The sequence below is a fragment of the Stegostoma tigrinum genome, chromosome 36 (assembly GCF_030684315.1).
Source record: "Stegostoma tigrinum isolate sSteTig4 chromosome 36, sSteTig4.hap1, whole genome shotgun sequence".
NCBI classification, from domain to species: Eukaryota; Metazoa; Chordata; class Chondrichthyes; order Orectolobiformes; family Stegostomatidae; genus Stegostoma; species Stegostoma tigrinum.
The window spans coordinates 17,507,385-17,530,473 of record NC_081389.1 but is presented as its reverse complement, the minus strand read 5'-3'; the positions used below and the strand labels follow the sequence as shown (position 1 = coordinate 17,530,473).

The 23,089-nt window shown below is 42.7% G+C and overlaps 1 protein-coding gene across 2 annotated transcripts in view; it reads left to right on the top strand.

Moving 5' to 3' along the window:
* LOC125446728 (collagen and calcium-binding EGF domain-containing protein 1-like) overlaps positions 1-23,089 on the top strand; it is a 162,931-nt gene that overhangs the window by 120,511 nt on the left and 19,331 nt on the right. For both annotated transcript variants that reach the window (XM_059640194.1, XM_048520487.2), the window contains exons 5-9: positions 79-216; positions 2,872-2,978; positions 10,388-10,496; positions 16,684-16,832; positions 19,733-19,768. In XM_059640194.1, coding sequence (XP_059496177.1) covers positions 79-216; positions 2,872-2,978; positions 10,388-10,496; positions 16,684-16,832; positions 19,733-19,768 — 539 coding nt within the window. The remainder of the gene's footprint in view (positions 1-78; positions 217-2,871; positions 2,979-10,387; positions 10,497-16,683; positions 16,833-19,732; positions 19,769-23,089) is intronic.

The following is a 23,089-nucleotide window of genomic DNA, read 5'->3' as shown; positions in this document are numbered from 1 at the left end:
AACTAATCATTGTTCTTGTGTTGGTGAATGCCTTCTGATTTTAAACCAGTGACGTGGACTTGTTTCTGCTCTCTGCAGACATAGATGAGTGTTTGGTCAATAATGACACGCTATGCGATCACAAATGCATTAACACGCTCGGAAGCTACATTTGCGAGTGTCAAGAAGGATTTTACTTGAGTGCTGATGGCAAGTCCTGTCTCAGAGGTTTTAATGGTAAGAGCGAAGGTTCTTTATTACTGATCTGCTGAACACTGTAAAACAGCATGTCGATCCAATCAATTATACAATCACAGAAACCCAGTGTGGAAGTAGGCCCATCGAGTCCACCCTCTGAAGAGCATCCTACCCAGACCCCTACCCTATCCCTATAACCCTGCATTTTCGATGGCTAACCCACCTGGCCCACACATCCCTGGATATTATGGGTTATTTAACATGGCCACATCTACCTAACCCACACATCTTTGGACTGTGGGAGGAAACTGGAGCAGCCCAGAGGAAACCCACACAGACACAGGGAGAATGTGCAAACTCCACACAGGCAGTCGCCTGAGGGTAGAATTGAACCTGGGTCCCTGGAACTGTGAGGGTGTTTAAAGATTTTGCTCAATTTCAAATCGTTAACATGGGTGATTAAATCATTGTCCTCTCTAATTCTTAAAGCTTAAAGCTTTCTCATTCATATCCTTAGGTAAATGTCTTTTAAATGTTGTAACTGTACCCACATCCACCACTTCCTCAGGACTTTGCCCCTCATGTCTTTTTTTACAAATACTTTCCACTCACTTTGAAAATGTGCCTCCTAATCTTGAAATCACCGTCAACCCTATCCGTACCTCTCATTATTTTATAAACTTCTACAAGATCACCTCTCAACTTCCTACACTCCCATGTATGTTTCCAGTTCCCTTTTGAAGGTTACCATTAATTACTCATTCCAGAATATAAAAGTAAAGTTGCCATGTTAAAAAAAAACTTCTCATCTTCCCTTCTTTTTGCAATTACTTTAAATCTATATTCCCTGCTAACCAACTCTCTTGCCAGGGGAAACAATTTCTCCCCATTCACTTTATGAATATTTTTAATCTACCTATTTAATTACATACAATATGATACACCTCTGGTGCAGGACCTGATCCCAAGTGACCTGGTTTAGAGACAGGGACAGTACCAAAGCAGACCTTTTTTTAAATAGACTCTGTCGACACAGGTATGTTTTATCAACCACATATTTTATCAGACACATTATGATACACTTCTAAAGCAAGTGGGACTTGAACCCAGGCTTTCTGGTTTACAGGCAAGGACACTATCACTGGGCCATAAACTATTTACCTCATCAAAAGCCCTCATTATTTTGAACACCTATACTAATTCTCACCTTAACCTTCTCCAAGGAGAATAATCCCAGCTTCTCTGTTCAGCTAAATCTCTTATGCACCCTCGTCAGGACAACCTTCCTAAACAGAGCACCCAAAACTGGATATAATACTCCAGGTGAGATCTAACCAGTCACATATAATAGTTTAGCATGACCTCTTTTCTGTTGTACTGTTTCTGCCTCCTTTGATAACATTTGCTATTTCTAATTTCTCCAGAGGTGATGCACTATCTCCCTTTACAGGTCAAGTCTGGATATGAAAATCTGGTGGTATTCATTAGTAGGCATTTTTATAATCTCCTAAAAAATCAATTTTAATTGAGTAAAAACTAAATATAAAATGTAATTGGAAAATTCATTTGGATGTTAAATTGGCACAGTATGGCTCTAGACCAGTTTTTGGCTTTATGGGGTAATCTAGCCTATGTTCCAAATGATCATTGGCTATTTGAACTTGGCTTGGCCACGTACAGAACCAGGCAATCAGAAATGTGAAAAAACTGATGCAGCAAGTTCTCTTATGGTTTCATCCCCATGTAAAAATTTGTCAGCAGCCCTATTACATGTCTTAAGTTCCTCAATTTGCCCATTGTCATTGGCAGTGTCAACATTGAGAATGCATTGGTTTTGTTTAGCAACGGTCTTAATAGTCACGAAACCAAGGTAAGACAGAATGAGTTATGATACAATCAGCCAGGATCCTCCTACATCTGATAGCCTCGAGGGGCTGAATGGACTCTTCCTGTCCTTATGACATGGAGCTCAGGATTTCTAAAGCATTTTCTAACTATAAAACACCATTCCCTCCCCCCAAATAAATCATAATTTATCTCCTATTGATCTTAGACAACACATCCATTGAACCCAGGGGACTTGTAAGGATAGAGCACCTGACATAGAATCCCTACAGTGTGGAAGCAGGCCATTTGGCCCATTGAGTCCACACTGGCCTTGTGAAGAGCCGCCCACCCAGAACCACCTCCAATGCTGCCCCTGTAACCCTGCATTTTCCATGGCTAATCCACCTGGCCTGCTCATCTTTGGACTGTGGGACAAAACCAGGGCACCCAGAGGGAACCTATGCAGACACAGGGAGAACATGCACAATCCACACAGAAAGTCACCTAAGGCTAGAATTAAACCTGGGTCCTTGGTGCTGTGAGGCAGCAGTGCTCACAGCTGAGCCACCATGCCAACCAGTTCATCTTAAGGTTAACTTCCTTCTTACTGTGACATTTCTCTCAGATAGCATGGCTGGGGATGGTGGATTGTTACAGTGAGGGGGTGACACATGGATGTGAAATTATGGAATGGAAGGCCAAGGAGCATGTACATTCCTATTCCTCTGTTGCGTGGTGTTTTTTTTAAAGTTCATTGCTAAACCAGATTTCCAGCTGCTTTTCCAGATTAAAAGACCTTAGAGCTTCAACACTGGAGTCAAGACCTGATTAACTAAAAAAGATATTCACAGTTCCTCCCTCTTTCAGACAGCAGTGCGATTAAATCCGATCACCTGATGAGTGCTGGCACTTGTTCGATCACTTGTGAAGAGTTTCTGCAGATGAAGCAGATTTTGACACAGTTCAAGCAGAAGGTAATGTGACATAATTCCCAATCTATGCTCACTGTAACTGCTGCCAATCGTACTGGCAGTGAAGAGCTACTTGTAGCAGCAAATTCTGTCGACACTCAACTGGCTAGATTAATGGGTCTGGCCGATATTTGTCCCTCATCATAAAAAACAGGTTATCTGGTCGTGAGCACATCGCTGTCTGTGGGAGATCGCTGGCAGCCATATTTCCTACATTACAACAGTGACTAATACTTCAAAATGTCACTTCATTCGCTGAGAGATAAATATTGGTCAGGGCACCAGAAATAACTCCCAAATTCTTCTTCAGAATACTTGGGTCTCTCATGATCCAGTTGCTAGTGTCCGTGTCTCTGAGCCAGAAACTCTGGGTTCAAGCTCAGCCAGCACGGTGGCCCAGAGGTTAGCACTGCTGCCTCCCAGCACCAGGGACCCAGGTTTGATTCCAGCTTCGGGCAACCATCTGTGAGGAGTCTGCACATTCTCCCTGTGATGGGTGGGTTTCCTTTTGGCGCCCCATAGTACTAGGGATGTGCAAGCTAGGTGGATTAGCCACTGGAAATAGTGGAGGGTCTAGGTAGGAGGTTGTTCCAAGGGTCGGTGTGGATTTGACGAGCCAAATGGCTTGCTTTCATACTGTTGGCACTCTTGTGAGAATTTGTGTTTGGCATCTCTTGTTGATGACTGCAATATAGCACTAACTTAGCTTTGTGCTCAAAGCTCTGGAGTCAGGTTTAGACTCACAACCTCCTAAATCAGGAATGAGAGTACTATCCTCTGAACCCCAGCTGACCTTGAATTGAAACAAGGGAAGAGCAGAGAAGATTTCATTGTTAGCTACATGGACAGGCTGAGTGAGTGGGCAAATGCGTGGTTGATGCAGTAATATTAAGAATAAATGTGAGGATAATCACTGTGGGAGCAAAGAACAGGAAGGCAGATTGTTATCTGAATGGTTACAAACTGGGAGAGCTGAATGTGCAACAAGACCACGATGTTGCTGAAGGTAAGCATGCAGGTGAAGGAGGCAAATGGTATGTTGGGATTCAAATACAGGAGCAGGATGTCTTGCTGCAATTATATAGGGCAGTGGTGAGACCGTTCCTGGGATGCTGTGGGCAGTTTTCATCTCCTTATCTAAAAAGGGACATTCTTGTTATAGAAGGACTGCAGCAAAGGTTTACCAAATTGATTCCTGGAATGTCAGGACTGACACATAAGGAAAAGTTGAATCAGTCAGGATCATAATTGCAGAAGTTCAGATGAGTAAGTTCTCAGAGAAGCATATAAAATTCTAAACGGACGAGACAGGGTAGAAGCAGGAAAGATGTTCCTGATGACAGGGGAGTCCAGAATCAGGGATCACACTCTAAGGACGTGCAGTGAACCTTTTAAGACTGAGATGAGGAGAAATGTCTCCACCCAGAGAATAGTGAGCCAATGGAAGTCGCTACCATACAAAGTGGTTGAGGCCAAAACATCGTATGATTTCAAGAAGGGGTTGGATGTAGAACTCGTGGCTAAAGCATCAAAAGGTATGGGGAAAAAAAATGCTACTGAGCTGGATGGTCAGTCATGGTCACAATGAATGGCAATGCAGACTTGAAGGGCTGAATGGCCTACTCCTGCTCCTATTTTCTACATTTCCCTGTTACTGGGCCTAGCCTTTGTGACTCACATCCACAGTCATGAGATTGACTCTTAATACTCTGAAATGACCCAGCAAGCCACTCAGTTCAAGGATATTTCAGGATGGACAACAGATGTTAGTCATGCCACAATGCTCACATGCAATTATTTTATGTAAACAGTGGGTGCCTCAAAGCATTCAACTGTTGGAGGTTTGCATCCAATTCTAATCTGTATTCATCCAGCTATATCACACAGCATGCGACAGACTGGAAGGTGATATGTTCAACTGCAGTGGCCTAGAACTCCCACCCTGTTTGGGAATTCACACATCCACACTTTCAAATCAAACAAAAGATTAGTTCATCTGTGAAACTCCTGTGTGTTTGCATTCTGAGGCTAACTCACAGCTTATTTATAAAAATAGCTCAATATGGCTTTTGTTATGATACATAAAGATGCCTTTATGGTTAGATTTGTCAGAAACCTATTATTAGCTACTGAATAAGCTGAGTGGGTGGTTGTGTTAAAGGCACGAACCTTAGTTTTGAATGGCTGCTTGTTACTACACTCTTTTTTTGTTTATTAAATTACAAAGTTTTTAAAACACTCAGGTTTGTGGAGAAGCACATCCAGTTGGCAGTTATTAAAAAGATCGACAAAATAGTTATGACGTGACATTTAAGTTTTGCTTTAATCGTGAATATCAAATGATGTTGATCCACTGGTGAAGTACATCAGGTTGTATAACCTACTCCTCCTTTCAGACCCAGAGGCTGTATTCATGAATTTGTGCTCTGCATTGTCCTACGCGGGGCTGATTAATTTATTTAGGTAGCACATGGTTCAGAACAACACCAGCATGGTGCAGGATTGATTCATGTTCTGGCTGAGGTAGATTTGAGATCAGCCTCCTCAACTGAGCCCTGAGAGTTGCAGACACTAGCAAATCATCACTGAAAGGAAAGCTGACAGCATGAAAAGCTCAGCGGGCAACAAAACAAGATGTGACTTTGGGATAATGTAATATTTTCCCCTTTTGATGCAGTCCCTGGAGACTGGTTTGGAGGGATATGGGCCAGGAATAGGCAGGTGGGACTAGTTTAGTTTGGGATTATGCTTGGCACGGACTGGTTGAACCAAAGGGTCTATTTCTGTGCTGCAAGACTCTATGACAATGACTTGAAGTACATATCACTCACTCTCGTTGCACTTATAATTTCCATCATACCCAAAGCAATGTCATTTATTATTCAAGTGAGAAGTATTCAACAACATTTGCTTTTCTAGTTTTGTTTACGAAGTCATTCTCTAATCATTTTCATGTCTCTCATTCTTTTCAACTCTACAATGTCTTAGCCCTCAGCACCTCAAAGAGACCTCTCAACTGAAAACAACTTACACTCACAACACTTATCTGCCTGCAGCACCTTGTTTTCTCAGTTGATTTGGTGCCAACACTCTCAATTTCATCATGGATTCACTGAACCACTGTTTCAACAAGTGTAATTCTCAGGGAAGGGTGGAAAACAGAAAAGTAAAACTGTCTCATTACTCATCATCTCATTGGCTCATGCGTCTCTTCATCGCAAGGCTGAGTGGTCAAGACCCACTTCAGAGCCTTCAGCATTGTCCGCTGTCGGAGGTATGCCTTTCAGATCGAGATGTTAAACTGAGGCCCCACCTGCCCTCTCAGGTGACTGTAAAAGATTCCCTGACACTATTCAAAAAAAAGAGCAGGGTAATTCTGCCTGGTGTCCCGGCAAATGCTTATCCTTCACCCAGTATCACTTGTTGCTACTTCCCCATGCATGTTCTGTTGTCTAGTTCCTCCTTAAAACAAGTTCGACAACTCCAACCAGAATGTTATGTACGAGTTTTTACCCAGGTGTCCCACAATACCAAAATGGTCAAATTATGATGAACACAAGCCAGTATTAATGCAAAACAGCCCCAACTTTATTAGGAAACAAGTTACAATACATTTCACTATAAAACAATGCTGTTTCTAATCCTTTTCGACCCCTTAAGCTTACAATACTCCCAGAGTCTCTCATAATTTGCATAGTTGCTCTCTCTCTCTTTCTCTCTCTCTGTCTGTCTCTGTGGGACTGTAAACCTTCTTTTTCTCTTCCGTTCTCTCTCTGGACAGTCAGCAGATGTCTGGCTTTGGCCATGCTGGTCTCTTCAGAAGTTTCAAGAGGATCCATGGGAGATTGGTCTGCAGATGAACCCTGTTCTTTTCCTTTTTGGATGGTTTTCTGGAACTTTCTGTAGTTCTGGCCAATCAAGGAGATTTACTTGAAACAGTGACAATCATTTGGATGGCTTGCTACTGTTTGTTTCTTTGTGTAGCAGGATCCGGTGCCTTTCTGTCTGGGCCCTCCTTTGTTTGGTGGATAAGTTGTTGGGGATATGTCTATCCAGGATAAGTATTGCTACCCAGCATCCGTTACTACTGGGCCAAGTTAGCAATCTGTGTTTTAGCAGCCATGAGAATGCTACATTTCTCACTCACCGTGCAATGGACTGTCTACAATATTCAATATTTTAAAGGATTTGATTTGATTGATTATTGTTACACGCACCTAAGTTCAGTGAAAAGTCTTGTTTTGGAAGCAGTACAGGCAGATCATACCATACAAACATCATAGGGTGATTGAACAGAGTGGGGAGTACAATGTTACGGCAGCAGAGAAGGTGCACAAAAAGCAAGATCAACATTACATTTGAAATTTGAGAGATCCATTCAGAAGTCTAACAACATTGGCAAAGAATCTGTTATTGAATCTGTTGGTACCTGTGTTTAAGCTTTTGTATCTTCTGCCTGATTGAAGAGGTTGTAAGAGATTGTAACTGGGATGGGAGGGATCTTTGATGACGTTGGCTGCCTTTCCCAGGCAGCGAGAAGTGTAGATGGAGTCACTGGATGGAGGTTTGGCTTATGTTCACACCTTTCTGTAGTTTCTAATGGTCCTGAGCAGAGAGTTGCCGTACAAAGCCTTGATGCATCCAGGTCAGCAGATATGGCAATACGGTTATTATAGTACATAGAACATAGAACATTACAGCACAGTACAGGCCCTTCGGCCCTCGATGTTGTGTCGACCTGTCATACCGCTCTCAAGCCCATCTAACCTACACAATTCCATGTACGTCCATATGCTTATCCAATGACGACTTAAGTGTACCTAAAGTTGGCAAATCTACTACCGTTGGAGGCAAAGCATTCCATTCCCTTACTACTCTCTGAGTAAAGAAACTACCTCTGACATCTGTCCTATATCTTTCACCCCTCAATTTAAAGCTATGCCCCCTTGCGCTCGCCGTCACCATCCTAGGAAAAAGGCTCTCCCTATCCACCCTATCTAACCCTCTGATTATTTTATATGTTTCAATTAAGTCACCTCTCAACCTTATTTCATTAGAGAGAAGAACTATAATGAAATAATAAATAGTGCTGCTAGACTATTGTAAAAAGACTAAAAGAGTTGACTTTTTTTTTCAGGTCACAATTCCCTGGTAGGAATTCCCTTCTGTAATGAACATCGATAAGAAGTTGTAAACTCAAGTCCCACCATGCCAAGCTGGAAAACAGAATTCAATTAATGTTCCCTATCAGAGAAAGATTGACTGACTATCAAAGCTGTTTAATTACTATACAAAAGCTCAAGTGTTTTATTCATGTCCATAGGGGAACTGAATCCCTACCTGACTCTTAATGTCCTTACAATTGCCTAATAATACAATTAGTTCTCCCTAGTGCCTCTGAACCAGTCAGCACTGCCTGAAAAACACAAATGATGATAAAAACAAGAGGTGAAACTTGTTCCTTGGTGTAGGAGCTTGTTTTTAGAAAACTTCACTGAAAATACAAAAGTTGGCATTTTTGTAGCTGTGAGCTCAGCTATCTGAGCCAAAAGGTTGTGGGTTCAAGTCCCACTGGAGAGACTTGAGCACAAAAACTAGTGCTACACCACAGATGCTGTTTTTGAATGGGATGCTAAGTCAAGCTTTATCTGCTTTCTCAAGTGGGCATAAAAGATCCTAAGCAAATATTTCCAAGAAGAGTCAAGGTGTCCTAACCAATATTTATCTCTCAATGAATATCAAAGAACAGATGATCTGGTCATGATTATATTGCTGATTGTTGGAATTTGCTGTGTGCACAAGGCTGGTATATTTTCCATGTGACGATAGTGACTGCACTTCAGTAATATTTAATTGGCTGAAAAACACTTGAAAGTTGCAATATAAATACAAGCCTTTCTTTTCTCCTCAGACCTTGACTGACCTGATGCGCATTTCCAACATTCTGAGGATGAAATTGGGCCTTGTGTGAGACGCAAAATTAGCAATATTGCATCAATTGCCCCATACTCAACTCACTACTGAAGACTTGTGCTCAGGAAATTGCTGCACTCCTAGCCAGGCTGTTCCAGTCCAGCTACACCAATGTGGAAAATTTCCCAGGTATGTCCTGTCCACAAAATGCAGGACAAATCCAACCCGGCCAATTACTGCTTCCATCAGTCTACTTTTGATCATCAGTAAAGTGATGGAAGGTGTCATCAACAGTGGTATCAGCAGTACTTGCATAGCAATGACCTGCTCAGTGATGCCCAGTTTGGGTTCTGTTATGGCCACTCAACTCCTGACCTACCTATTACAGGTTTAGTTTAAATATGGACAAACAAGCTGAATTTACTGAGCTGAGACAGGAGTGAATGCCCTTGATATTAAGGCACAATTTGAGCATTGCATTGAGAATGCCTTCATGCAGAAGGTCAGAAGTGGGGATTTTCACTGATGATTGCACAATGTTCAGCACCATTCCCAACTCATCAGATACTAAGGCAGTCCGTGCACAAGTGCAGCAAGACCTGGATGATGTCCAGGCTTGTGTTGGCAAATGGCAAATGACATTTGCACCACAAAAGTGTAAGGCAATGACCATCTCCAAGAAGACAGAATGTAACCATTGTCCTTTACATGCAATATCATTACGGGTGCAGCTGCAACTACACTCAAGAAGCTTGACACTATCAAGGGCGAAGCAGCCTGCTTGATTGGTTCCAAGTCCACGGACCCTCACTCCCTGCACCAGCAATGCTCAGTGGTAACAGTGTGTATTATCTGCAAGATGCACTGCAGAAATTCATCCAAGATCATCAGATAGCACCTTGCAAACGTATAACCACTTGCATCTAGAAGGACAAGGGCAGCAGATATATAGGAACACCACCCCCTGCAAGTTCCCCTCCAAGCCACTCACCATCCTGACTTGGAAATATATTGCCGTTCCTTCCGTGTCACTGGGTCAAAATCCTGGAACTGCATTCCTAATGGCATTGTGGGTCTACCTGCAACATGTGAACTGCAGTGGCTTAAGAAAGCAGCTCACCGCCACCTTCTCAAAGCCACTTAGGAACAGGCAACAAGTGCTGGCCCAGCTAGCGATGCCCATATCCCATGAATGAACTTTAAAAATAGCTGCTGTCAGTCCAATGAAACAATATGTTAGCCATGTGTAACAAGCAATAAATATGTTGCCATCTGTTCTATATCCATTTGTGTGTCAAGTTTCAGCCCCTCTCTGTTATTATTGCACCCAGCATTGCTGAAACAATGAACGAGAGACCTGGTAGTCAAGACATTGATTTCTGCAGTTGAATGGTTACCATGCAAATCCCCCATCTTTGTTTTGAATCCAGTGGTTTATCAGTAACAGATTTTCTTTTATGTGTAAAACAACCTAACAATGAAATCTCTTCTTTTCCCAGCTTCTGTTCACAAATCTGGATAACTCCAGCGAAAAGACACAGCTGGGGAGGAAATGCTCAGAAACACTGCAATGCCCTCCAAGCCTGCCTGGCCTTCCAGGACCACCTGGTAAAAATCACTTAAATGTTCCCATCTCCCTTAACAAACTGGTGACTCTCTTCAGAAACTTCAAGGGTTAATGTAGTTCCTCAAACAATAGAAAATGTTCTACGAGTGTCTCCTCGAGAAATAGCCTGAAATACATTAGACCACACCTGATGCAGTTCTGGTCTCCAGACCTAAGCAAACATATATTAGCCATTGATGGGACAGAATAAGTAGCTCAGTAGTTATCACTGCTTCCTCATCGTGCCAGAGTCCTGGGTTCATTTCCACCCTTGGGCGACTGTGTGGAGTTTGCACCTTCTCCCAGTGTCTGCATGGGCTTCCTCCAGATGCTCTGATTTCCTCCCACAGTCCAAAAATGTGGAGGTTAGGTAGGTTGGCTGTGCTATAGTGTCCAGGGATATGCAGGTTTGGTGGGTTAGATGTGGGGTTAAAGGGGATAAAGTAGGGAGGCGTATGTTTGGATGGGATACTCTGGAGGGTCAGTGTGGACTCCATGTGCTGAGTTGGCTGCTTCTACACTGTAGGGATTCTATTCTATGAATATAGGTTCACAAGACTGATTTCCAAAATAAGAAGGTTATCCTGCTATAAGAGATTGAGCAAATTAATTCCTCTGCAGGTCAAAAGGCTGAGACATAATCTGTTTAAGCATATAAAAGTACTTGGCAGAATAGATGCTGCTTTATCAGCATCATCCTCCTGGGAGTTATCACTGACCAGAAATTATACTAGATCAACCCATATAAAGCCATACAGTGGCTCAAAGGATAGGTCAGAGGCTAGAAATTCCGCGGAGAGTAATGTCAGTGTTAGAAATGCAGGTCCCTTTAAAGGCCAAACAAAACAGCCCAGAGTTTATTGATGGCAGATAATGTTCAGTGGACTTTATATTTAAGAGCTAGATTTTTCCCAAGTGGGGAGTTGGCTTCTGGACAGGAAAAGACTTCAGAAGGGAAGGGTGGAACCTGCCATTTGTGCTAAACTGGAGGTTTACAATAAAACTTTTGCAAATCCCTGGCCATCTTTTGCTGCCTAATTCAATGTGTGGATATTGGTGTATAAAACAAGCAACTCACTTCCTGCCTTCCCAAAGCCAGTCCACCATCTCAAAGGCACAAGTGAGGAATGTGATGGAATACTCCCCACTTGCCTGGATGGGCACAGCTCCAGCAAAATCTACACAACGAGAGACTTGATTGGCATGGACCTGATGGGCCGATGCACTGTAGATCACTATGACACTATGACCATTCAGGACAAAGCAGCCCGCTTGACTGGCACCCCATTGCTGAGACTGGTCTTTGCTAAACAGGTTCTGAAGAGGCCAGGGTACCTTCACAGCTGGGGACCTCAGCACAAGCCCCTTGTGTACTCGTGGAAAGAAGCAAACTGCTGCAAATCTATCGACTTGGTGATGGACTAACCATCTTAAACCCAATGTTTGTGGAGTCTATTGCTTGGCTTAAGGGATTTGCATTCAGAAACATTCCTGAGCAACCACAGCTCTCTGGGACAGTGCATTGTAAAGATTTACAAATCTCTGACTGAAGAAATTTCTGCTCATCTCTTTGTGAAATGGCCAAACACCCTAATCTGCAACAGTGATCTCTTCTAGTTCTAGACTCCCCAGACAGGGGAATCATCCCCTCAACATCAATCCTGTCAACCCTGCAACTGGAAATTCAACAAAATGAAGAGGCAATTTCCTTGTTTAATTACTGGGGCTGTAAATGTATTCTTCAATCTTTAAAGACTTCTGTAGCATTATTGTAGCTACAGTTTCTGTGTCGTAATAAGACTGGCTTTCGACAGGCAATGCATACAGCACAATACTATGTCGGAATGTACCATAGGGGTGTAACACCTGATATCATAAACCACAAGGACAAAGTTTGACTGCTTCATGGCAAAGTCACCTGCACAGCTGGATTGATGTGAATCACTATTTTTTTTAGTTGTTTTGAGTGCATCGTGTTCAGGAATTGACAGCGTGTTTAACAAATGGAGTCACTATGTTTGATTAGATTGCAGTGTGAGTCATCGAGCTGAACAAATTAGGGAGGTCCCAGATTTGACACCTGACAGCAATGGGTGGGGTAGAGCTCATCGTGTTTTTAGCTGTTTGAGGCCATCAGCTCTGCCTTTGTTGTTTTTTGACCACCATTCTCATGTTCTCCTGGCCAGCTTCCCATTCCCACATTCTGTAAATCTAAGCCTATCCAAGGCTTCTGCTTGCCTATTGAGTTCCCATGTGTCCTTTCACATTTCAGAAATACCCCACAGCATCTTGTACAGAAGACCAATGAAGCACAGCCAGCTGCTGAAATAATTCTACAGAGGCTGGTATCTCATCACCAAGTCATCCTTTATTTACACATGAACAGTGCGTTAGGCACTAGAGTGTCAGTATGGTCAACATTTTAGGGCAGTATGGTGGCACGATGGTCAGCACTGATGCTTCATAGTGCCAGGGTCCTGGGTTTGATTCCACCCTTGGGGTGAGGAGTTTGCACATTCTCCCCATGTCTGCATGGGTTTCCTCCCACAGTCCAAAGATGTGCAGGTTAGGTGGATTGGCCGTGCTAAATTGCCCCATAGTGTCAAGGGATGTGTAGGTTAACTAGATTAGCCATCAGTGAAATGCAGAGTTGCAGACATGGGGGTGAGTCTGGGTGGGTTGCTCTTCGGAGGGTTGGTGTGGACTTGATGGGTCGAATGGCCTGCTTCTACACAGTCGGGTTTTGTGATTCAACCTTTCTATGTCAGCCGGGACTCCCTGATTGGACCAGATTAACAGCCCCAATTATAGTCCATGAGGTCCAGCTAGCTGACCCAATGACGAACACTTATTGTTAAGCTAACACCTTTAAAAAAAACTCTCTGGTGATTTAACACAAAGCAGTTTGTGAAAGCGTGCGCATTTGATGCTGCATTCTGAGTGACTATGCTTCAAACGTGTACTTTATTGGCTGTAAAATATTTTAGCATGACCTTATGCTGCACAAGACACCATAAAAATGCAACATCTTTCTTCCTCCCTGCAAACTTATTCACCCATCCCGTTCCCACATCACAAATTTTAATTAATTTTTGGGCAGGGAAGTAGATGAAAGAATAGTGTTAATTAGTTGCATTGTAAAAGCAGGACAATTGGAACTTTGAATAGGAAAATGTTCAAGAGTCTGAGGTTGAGGGTACAAATCAAGTACAGACAGGATTGTTTAATTGTTTGAACCTCTGCCAATGTTCCTTAAATCTTAGGAACGTGCCTTAAGTGTAGTAAACTCAAGTCCCCATTTCCGATTCGGTTTTCATTCAATTACTTGTAAAGGGCATTTGCAAAGAGAAAGTGGTGAAAGCATGACTGCGAGGGAGGAAGTGTTTATATTATTAGTGTGGAAAAATTGGAACCAATATTGACTGTTTACACTTGACATGATATACCGCCAGAAGTATTTTGTTTAGAACTGTGTCTTCAATGTGGCATTAAAGAATGTTTTCGTGACTAAGTAAACTGTTTATGATTGCTGTGGCTGAAATCCAAAGTAAACTTGAGTAGACGGAAGATTTTTTTTTCCAAATTGTGCCACATTCTTGCTGCAATCCATTGAACAATTGACAGCTCTGCTGAGAGTGATGGAATCGGTCGAGTGCTAACCTCAAAAAAAAACAGATGCAAAAGAATGGCAAAATATCATTAAGGATGAGGCGTAATCCACAAGTCTCACTGTTTAAGATTCGAACAGAGAAATGAAGAGAATGTCAAGAACTTTACTAGTTTGTTCACTCCCTGGTTTTTGTTGTTCATTATATGTAGCAGATTAACTCATTTGACAGCACTAAGGACACTAACAGCTTACACTCATGTAGCACCTTTAATGTTATAAAACCACCATAAGGTCCTTTGCAGGGGCTTTAAAAGCACACGAGACCAAGTCACAAAAATATGATGGGCCAGATCACCAAGTGCCTCTTCAAAGTGTTAGGACTTTATGGAGTCTTTTAAAGGGGTAGTTCCGTGGTTAGCACTGCTGCCTCACAGTGCCAGGGACTAGGGTACAATTGCACCCTCGGGCAACTGTCTGTGTGGAGTTTGCACATTCTCCCCATGTCTGCGTGGGTTTCCTCTGGGTGCTCTGGTTTCCTCCCACAATACAAAGACGTGCAGGTTAGGTGGATTGGCCATGCTAAATTGTCCATCTTGTTCAGGAATGTGCAGGCTAGGTGGATTAGCCACAGGGAATGCAGGGGTACAGGGACAGGGTAGGGAGGTTAAGTCTGGGTGGCATGCTGTTTGGAGGATCAGTATAGACTTGTTGGGCCAAGTGGCCTTTTTCCACACTGTAGGGATTCTATGATGAAGAATATGAAATGGAGAGGTGGCTGGACAGAGTTCCAGAGCTTGGGGTTAAAGGAAATTTTGGAATACTGTGTTCAATTTTGGTCTGCCTGCTATCGGAAAGATGTTGTTAAATTTGAAAGGGTTCAGAAAGGATTTACAAGGATGTTGCCGTGGTTGGAGGGTTGAACTATATGGAGAGGCTGAATAGGCTGGGGTTATTTTACCCGGAGCATCGGAGGCTGAGGGGTGACCTTATCGAAGTTTATAAAATCATGACGGGTATGGTTAGGGTCAATAGTCAAGGTCTTTTTCCCCAGGGTAGGGGAGTCCAAAACTAGAGGAAATAAGTTTACAGTGAAAGGGGAAAGATTTAAAAGGGACCTAAGGGGCTTCTTCACAACATTTTCACACAGAGGATGGTACATGTTTGGAATGAGCTGCCAGAGGAAGTGGTGGAGGCGGGTACAATTACAACATTTAAAAGGCATAAGGATGGGTACGTGAATAGGAAGGGTTGAGAGGGATATGGCCCAAATGCTGGTAAATGGGACTAGATTAATTTACCATATCTGGTCAGCATGGACAGCTGGACCGAAGGGTCTGTTTCCATGCGGTATAACTCTATAAATGAGGAGATGGACAGACAACTGACAGTGGATCAATGAAAGTTAGGAATACTATAAATGTCAGAACCAGCGATGTGCAGATTTCTTAGAGATTTATAGGGCTGGTGATGATTCTAGAGATATGGAAGAGGCAGTCAATGAGAACAGAAAAGGACTTGTCACAAATTAAAACAAGGGCAAAAGGGGTCTGGAAGATCTCATGTTTATGGAGAGGGAATGTAACAGATCAGATAGGAGTACACTGGAATAGTTAAGATTAGTGGTAATAAGGTATCCATAAGGAAACGTTTGAGATGAATAAAGATTGAGACTGGCATTAAATAAACTGAGACTTCCTGGCTCAGAGATAGTAGGAACTGCAGATGCTGGAGAATCTGAGATAACAAGGTGTAGAGCTGGATGAACACAGCAGGCCAAGCAGCATCAGAGGAGCAGGAAAGCTGACATTTCAGGCCTACACCCTTCTTGCCTGAAACGTCAGCTTTCGTGCTCCTCTGATGCTGCATGGCCTGGTGTTCATCCAGATCTACACTGTGTTATCTGAGACTTCCTGGCCACTGGTTCCATTGCCCTTCCTAGTCACTGACTGAGGCTGAACCAGATCATCTACAACCTTGATCCTGAGTGAAACTTCCAACTCCAAATTCACTCTTATTACCAGAACCACGTGCTTCCATTTCTGTAACATTGTTATTTCTGCCTTTAGCTCAGCCGATATGCTCCTGCAAACACTTCCCCCATTCGTCTTTGTTAATAAGACGATAGGGTTCATTCTCTATACTATAACTATATCAATGCTGCTCTCATGGCCTCTCAAATTCCAATCTCAATAAACACAAATTCATCCAAATCTCTTTGACATGGCTCTGAATTCACAGCAAGTCCTGTTCCTTCATTTCCATGTACTCCTTGACCTTCACTAGCATCAAATTTATCATCAAACTGATTTTTTAAAAAAATTCTCTTGTTTTCAAATATCTCCATGGTGTCATCTTGTCCAATCTCTGTAAACATCTCCAGCTAAACAACCCCTGAAGATTAATTCCAGCCTCTTGCATATCCCTGATTTTAATCATTCCACAATTGGCAAATCAAGCCCTCAGCACAACTGAAACTGTGAAATGCCTTGGATGGTTTATTGCATTCAAAGCTCTAGCTATAAACAAGGTGTTGTTGATAAAGTTAGATTAATAAATTGCACCATTTCATCTCATTCAAGGTCCACCAGGAAATCCAGGCCCAAAAGGCACCATTGGACCTATGGGGCCTCCAGGAGCGTCTGGTGCACGTGGACCCAGAGGTGACATGGGCCCCATGGGTCCCATCCCTGATCTATCCCACTTTAAGAGGGGAAGGCGAGGTCCAGTGGTAAGTATTTAAGTGCGTGTGTGATGCGTGTGTCTGTGTCTCTGAGAGTGTGTATATATTTCTTAGAGGGTGTGTATGTATGTATGTGTCCATATGTGTCTCTGTGACTGAGTGTAGGCATATCTGCCCATACGTGTATCAGTCTATATGTGTCTCTGAGTGTTTGTGTCACTGAGAGTTGTGTTGTGTGTGTGTATGTATGTGTCTCTCTGAGTGTGTGTTTCTGTGAGCATGTGTGTATCTCTTTGAGAGAGCGCGAGAGAGAGAGAGAGCGCGAGAGAGAGAGCGCGAGAGAGAGAGAGCGCGAGAGAGAGAGCGCGAGAGAGAGAGAGCGCGAGAGAGAGAGCGCGAGAGAGAGAGCGCGAGAGAGAGAGCGCGAGAGAGAGAGCGCGAGAGAGAGAGCCCCTCAGAAGTGAGGATGACATTTGTTCATGGCACGAGCCTGTCTATATAGGGCGGCACGGTGGCTCAGTGGTTAGCGCTGCTGCCTCACAGCACCAGGGACCCAGGTTCAATTCCAGCCTCAGGTAACTGTCTGTGTGGAGTTTGCATATTCTCCCTGTATCTGCGTGGGTTTCCTCCCACAGTCCAAAGATGTGCAGGCTAGGTGGATCAGCCATGCTAAATTGCCTGTAGTGTTCAGGGATGTGTGGGGTGCTTCAAGGGGCGGTGTGAACTTGTTGGGCTGACCGGCCTGTTTCCACACTGTAGGGAATCTAATCTAATCTAATCTAATCTAGAGCTTTACAGCACTGATAGACTTTGTGCTGCAGGTTCTACATGGTTCTAGCTGACCAGAGACCCTCTCATTCTCACTGCCTGCCTGAGGCATTTACTTATATCACCATTCTCGCTAGATCTAAATCCTGATACTCCCTTCCTAACCATGCTCTGGGTGTACCCACATTTTGTAACTACAATGATTAAAGATGGCAGCTCACCATCATCTTCTCAAGTACAATTTGGGATGCACCATAAATGCTGGGCCAACCAGCAATGCCCACATCCAGGGAATGGATTAAAAAAGAAGAAAAAGCTAAAGGATGACCTAATAATGAAGGGGTTTGAGCCAGGTGAACAGTCAGAATTTTTTTTTCACTGTTGAAGAAACTAAAAAAAGCCAGAAATTTAATAGGGAGTTCAGGAGAGACGTCTTTACCCAGTAAGCTGTTTGAATGTGTAAATTGTGAGAGTGATTGAGGTGAATAGCAAAGATACATTTAAAGGAAACAAGATAAGTACATGACAGAGACTGGAATGTTTGATAGGGTTGGACAAAGTAGGACACAAGGCAAGAACATGACATTGAGCATTTGGGTTGAATGACCTGTTTCTGTGCCAGGAGATTTGATACTATGTACTTCTATGCCAGTGTTCATGCATTAAATTGTGCAATTGTGTAATTGTTGAACTTACTTCTGCATCTCAGTTTATTAGTTTTCCACCAGACACTTCAAATCATTTATAAGTCTTGCATGAAAGCTAACTTTTGTAACACTTCTTAAAGACACAGTGTGATGGAATACCTTGTCGGTGCTGCTGATCAGAAAGGTGATGCACTCAAGTACAGAAGGACTTGCATTTTGTTAGGTGATGACCCTAGGCGAGTTTCCCCAATTCATTACAGTTACAGACTCTAATGTTTCTTTGCCACCTTTAAGTGTTACATCCCATGGGTCTCTCTTTGGCTATAACAGTCCTCTTGTTAAAAAAAACAGTTTAGGATTGAGTTAAAAATGTCAACAGTACTTTGTGACTGTCATTTGTAACAACTTACCTAGTGCCTTTGTGACCTCTGGATATCCCGAAGCACGTTACATTGAGTTAAGTATTTTATATTTTGTAATCTAGCATTAGATCCATTGATTTGTCCACAGCAGAACCTCAGCACCAATGTGAGGATGTTTTAAGGTGTAGTTTGCATGATAAATATTTGGGCAAATCTCTCCTGTTCTTCGGAATTTCTGGGGGATCTTTTTTGGACTTGCATTTCTATCCTGTGAAACAAATCATATCATCCAACCAGGTAATGCTCACATGGTGGCTACGCCTAGAGTATAATGAGGGGGTAGCTATTCAAAGCCACAGGCCTCCAACAAGAGTCTAACACAGCTACAACCAAGTGAAAGATTACCTTATTAGAATGTCTTTGTGTTGTTCTGGTCTTGATAACCATTTGATCTCATGTTGAGAGTGGGATGGGGATCAGAGTCAGTGGGGGGAGTGGGCAGTATGACGGACTGTAAGACTGCTTACTGACTAAGATTTAAATGATCTGGGAGTATCAGAGGAACAATGCAGGTTTCAGACAAGGAAGCGAGACTCATGTAGATTTAAAAGGGGCTAGGCCCAAAACATCAGCCTTCCTGCTCCTCTGATGCTGCTTGGTTAGTTGTGTTCATCCATCTCTACGCCTTGTTATCTTGGGTTTAAAATGGGCCTCTTTTCAGGGCCTGTTATAAATGGACTCCCGCAGGGACTCTTGTGCAACTTTACAAAAAAATACCCAATTGTTCAGTCACTGGTTGATTGCATTGGACTTGTATGGGGCAGTTGAGTTGACGAAAGCCCTAGGTCTCCATAACCAACAGATACCACTCTTCCATTATCGGCTCGCAAATGATAAAACGTTTCCACTCATTCTCCTGATCTCTACAAACAAAAAGATTATGTAGAAGCTCTCTTCGAATGAACCAAGAATAGAAATCCCAACTGTTCTTTCCATGGCAATCAAGAGTCAAAATGCCAAACTACTGGCACCCATTTCTCTTCCAGTGTTAATCATGATAGTTTGAAATTTGGCATTCTTGCATTTGTCCTGATGAGTACTTTGACAACATGACTCTCATTTCAGCAATATCGAATATTTTGCAGACTAAAACTGTCCATTATATTTCTAGGGTGCACCTGGAACACCAGGAAAGAATGGATTGAAGGTATGATTTTTGTCTGGACCGTATTTACAGGACAATGCATACTATTGTTACAAAATCAGTTTTCTCGTTTGTGACATGTTTCAGTCCATATGCCAAATGTTGCATGACTGGAATGTTCCTGAGAAAATGCGTGAGATCCTCATTGGTTTAAAAGTTGAATTACACAAAATTTCCATCACAGAAACAGGCCATTTGACCCAACCGTTCTATACTGGTGTTCATGTTCCACATGAGTTACTTACCTCTTCATTTCACCCTATCAGAATTACGTGGTATTTAAAAGCCTACTAATGTAATACTGAAATGTATGGAATGAGGAAGCCTCATGGCCTACCAGTGATTTTTCATCGACTTCCACAGAGATGCAGTTGGCTCAGTAACAGGATTCAGCTGCCTCTTAATCGCTGAGGTTCTTAATGAATATTTCGCATTGGCATTCACAAAAGGAGAAGGATATGGTGGATGATGAGTCTTGAGAGGGTTATTTAGATATCCTAGGACACGCCAATATTAAAAAAAGGAGGAAATATTGGGTAAATTGAAAAGTAGCAAGTCATGTCCCCAGGACCTGATGGGATCTATCTCAGAATGCTGAAGGAAGCCAGTGGGAAAATTATTGGGGCCTTGAATGAAATCTTTGTATCCTCTTTAGTCACAGGACAGGTTACAGAGGACTAGAAAATAGCCAATGGCGTTCCTTTAAGATGGGCAACAGGGATAATCACTAAATTACAGGCCAGTGAGCTTTACATCAGTGGTAGGGAAATTTTGGAGGTTCTTAGGGTTAGGATTTACTTACATTTAGAAAAATATGGACTTATTAGTGATAGGCAATATAGCTTTATGCAGGGGAGGTTGTGTCTCACAAACTTGATTGAGTTTTTTGAGGAAGTAACAAAGATGGTTGCTGAGGGCAGGTCAGTAGATGCTGTTCGCATGGACTGTAGCAAGGTCCCTCATGGCAGGCTGATACAAAAAGTAAAGTCACAGGGGATCTTTGTGGAACTGGGAAGATGGATACAGAACTGGGTTAGTTATAGATGACAGAGTAGCAGCTGTGGAAGGATGCTTTTCCGACTGGAGATCTGTGCTGAGTTGTGTTCTGGAGGGATCAGTTGGGGGACGCCTGTTGTTTGGAATGTATATAAATAATTTAGAGAAGAATGTAGGTGACCTGATTCCCAAGTTTGCAAATGACACAAAGAATGGGAGAGCTGTGGATAGTGAGGAGGATAGTCAGAGGATACAGCAGGATATAGACAGATTGGTGACTTGGCGGAGAAATGGTAGATGGAGCTTAATCCAGACAAATGCAAGCTGATGCATTTTGGAAGATGTAATGCAGTAAGAAGTATTTGGTAAATGGCAGAACCCCTTAGTAGCATCAACAAACAGAAGGAGCTAGGCATATAGGTCCATGTTTCCTGAAAGTGGCAATACAAGTGGATAAGGTGGTCAAGAAGGCATATAGTATGCTTGCCTTCATTGGTTGATCCATAAGAGTATATAAATTGGCAGTTACATTGCCTCCGGGGAGGCAATGGCCAAGTGGTTTTATTGCTGGACTGCCAAATCAGAGACCCAGATAATGTTCTGGAGACCTGGGTTCAAATCCTGCCACGGCAGGTGGTGGAATTTGAATACAACAAAAAAAGTTTGAAATTCAGAAACGAATGATGACCATGAATCCATTGTCAATTGTTGAAATAAACCTATCTGGTTCACTCATGTCCTTGAGGGAACGAAACTGCCATCCTTACCCCATGTGGCTTACATGTGACTTCAGACCCACAGCAATGCGGTTAATTCTGAGCTGCCTTCTGGGCAATTAGGGACAGGCAATAAATGCTGCCTGGTCAGCAACACCCTCATCCCATGAATGAATAAAGGAAAAGAAAGCTGTATAGAACTTTAGTTAAACAACATTTAGAATATTGTAAAAAAAACCAAAATAACTGCGGGGGGATGCTGTAAATAGGAACAAAAACAGAAGTTGCTGGAAAAGATCAGCAAGTTTGGCAGCATCTGTGAAGGAAAAAACAGAGTTAATGTTCTGGGTCCGGTGACCCTTCCTCAGAACTCCAGCAACTTCTGTTTTTGTTCCTGTATTTAGAATATTGTGTACAGTTCTGGTCAGCACACTACCAGAAGGAGGTGAAGGCTTTGGAAAGAGTACAGTAATGGTTACCAGGATCTTGTCTGGTTTTTAAGGTATTAGCTGTGAGGAGAGATTGGACAAACTTGGTCTGTTTACACTTGAGCATCGAAGGATATGGTAGGAGTTCTCAAAATTATGACAGACATGGATAGAATGGATAGTTAGAGTCTTTTTCCCAGGCTACAAATGTCAACTTCTAGGGGACATAGATTTAAGTAAGAGAGGATAAGTTTAAAGAAGATGCAAGGATTTTTCTTTACAAAGAGTGTGCAAAATGCTTGGAACATGCTGCCAATGGAGGTGGTAGAGGCAGCTACGATAGCAACATTTAAGAGGCATCTTGACAGTTATATGAATAGGCAGGTATTAGAGGAATATGGACCAAAAAGAAGCCAAAGTTCTTTTAATTTAGAGAGGCATTATGTGTTGGTGTAGTCTTAGTGAGCTGAATGACCTGTTCGTGTGTTGTACTGCTCTTTCTATCATTGAAAGATGCATGCTTGTGGATGAAATTGAGCCTACTGTGACATTTCTCAGTTCAATAGCCATCTAGCAGTCCCAGTTTAGCTCGCACGTTGATGAGTTACTGAGGAATGGTGGGGGAGTGATGACAACACTGCGAGTTACCACAAACACTGAGCTGCAGTCTAGCAAGGCAAAATGATGAGGAAAGTATGTGAAGCCAAAATAATAATGTTGGCTGTAAGGCACAGTTTAAGTTGGGCATACACCAGTGAAAGCGGAAGAGACAACTGGCTGTCGATATTATTAACCAACACATTCAATTAGTACATAGCAAAATCCAACAGCTCCCAAATGAGATCAAGGGCATTCTTGACCGAGGAAAAAAATCATGGCCACCAAACCAGGATAAACTCCTGGCTCTGTCTCAGGGAGTGCCTGTTATATTTGCCTGTGAGGCACAAAGTTTTACCTGAAAGAGGGCAGCGTCACACGCTCTGATGTATCAGCCTTCAAATTCAGGAGTGGACTTCAAACTCATTGACTTCTGCCTCAGTACGCAGTGAAGGCTAGCATTTGCTCAAATAGACAGTTTGTGTGTGGCCTCTTCTGATTTCTGTTTTGGTAATGTATTTCAGCTTCACATCACCTTGATTGTTTGCGTCTTGGTATTGCTTACCTTCACAATCAACTTCCTCCCG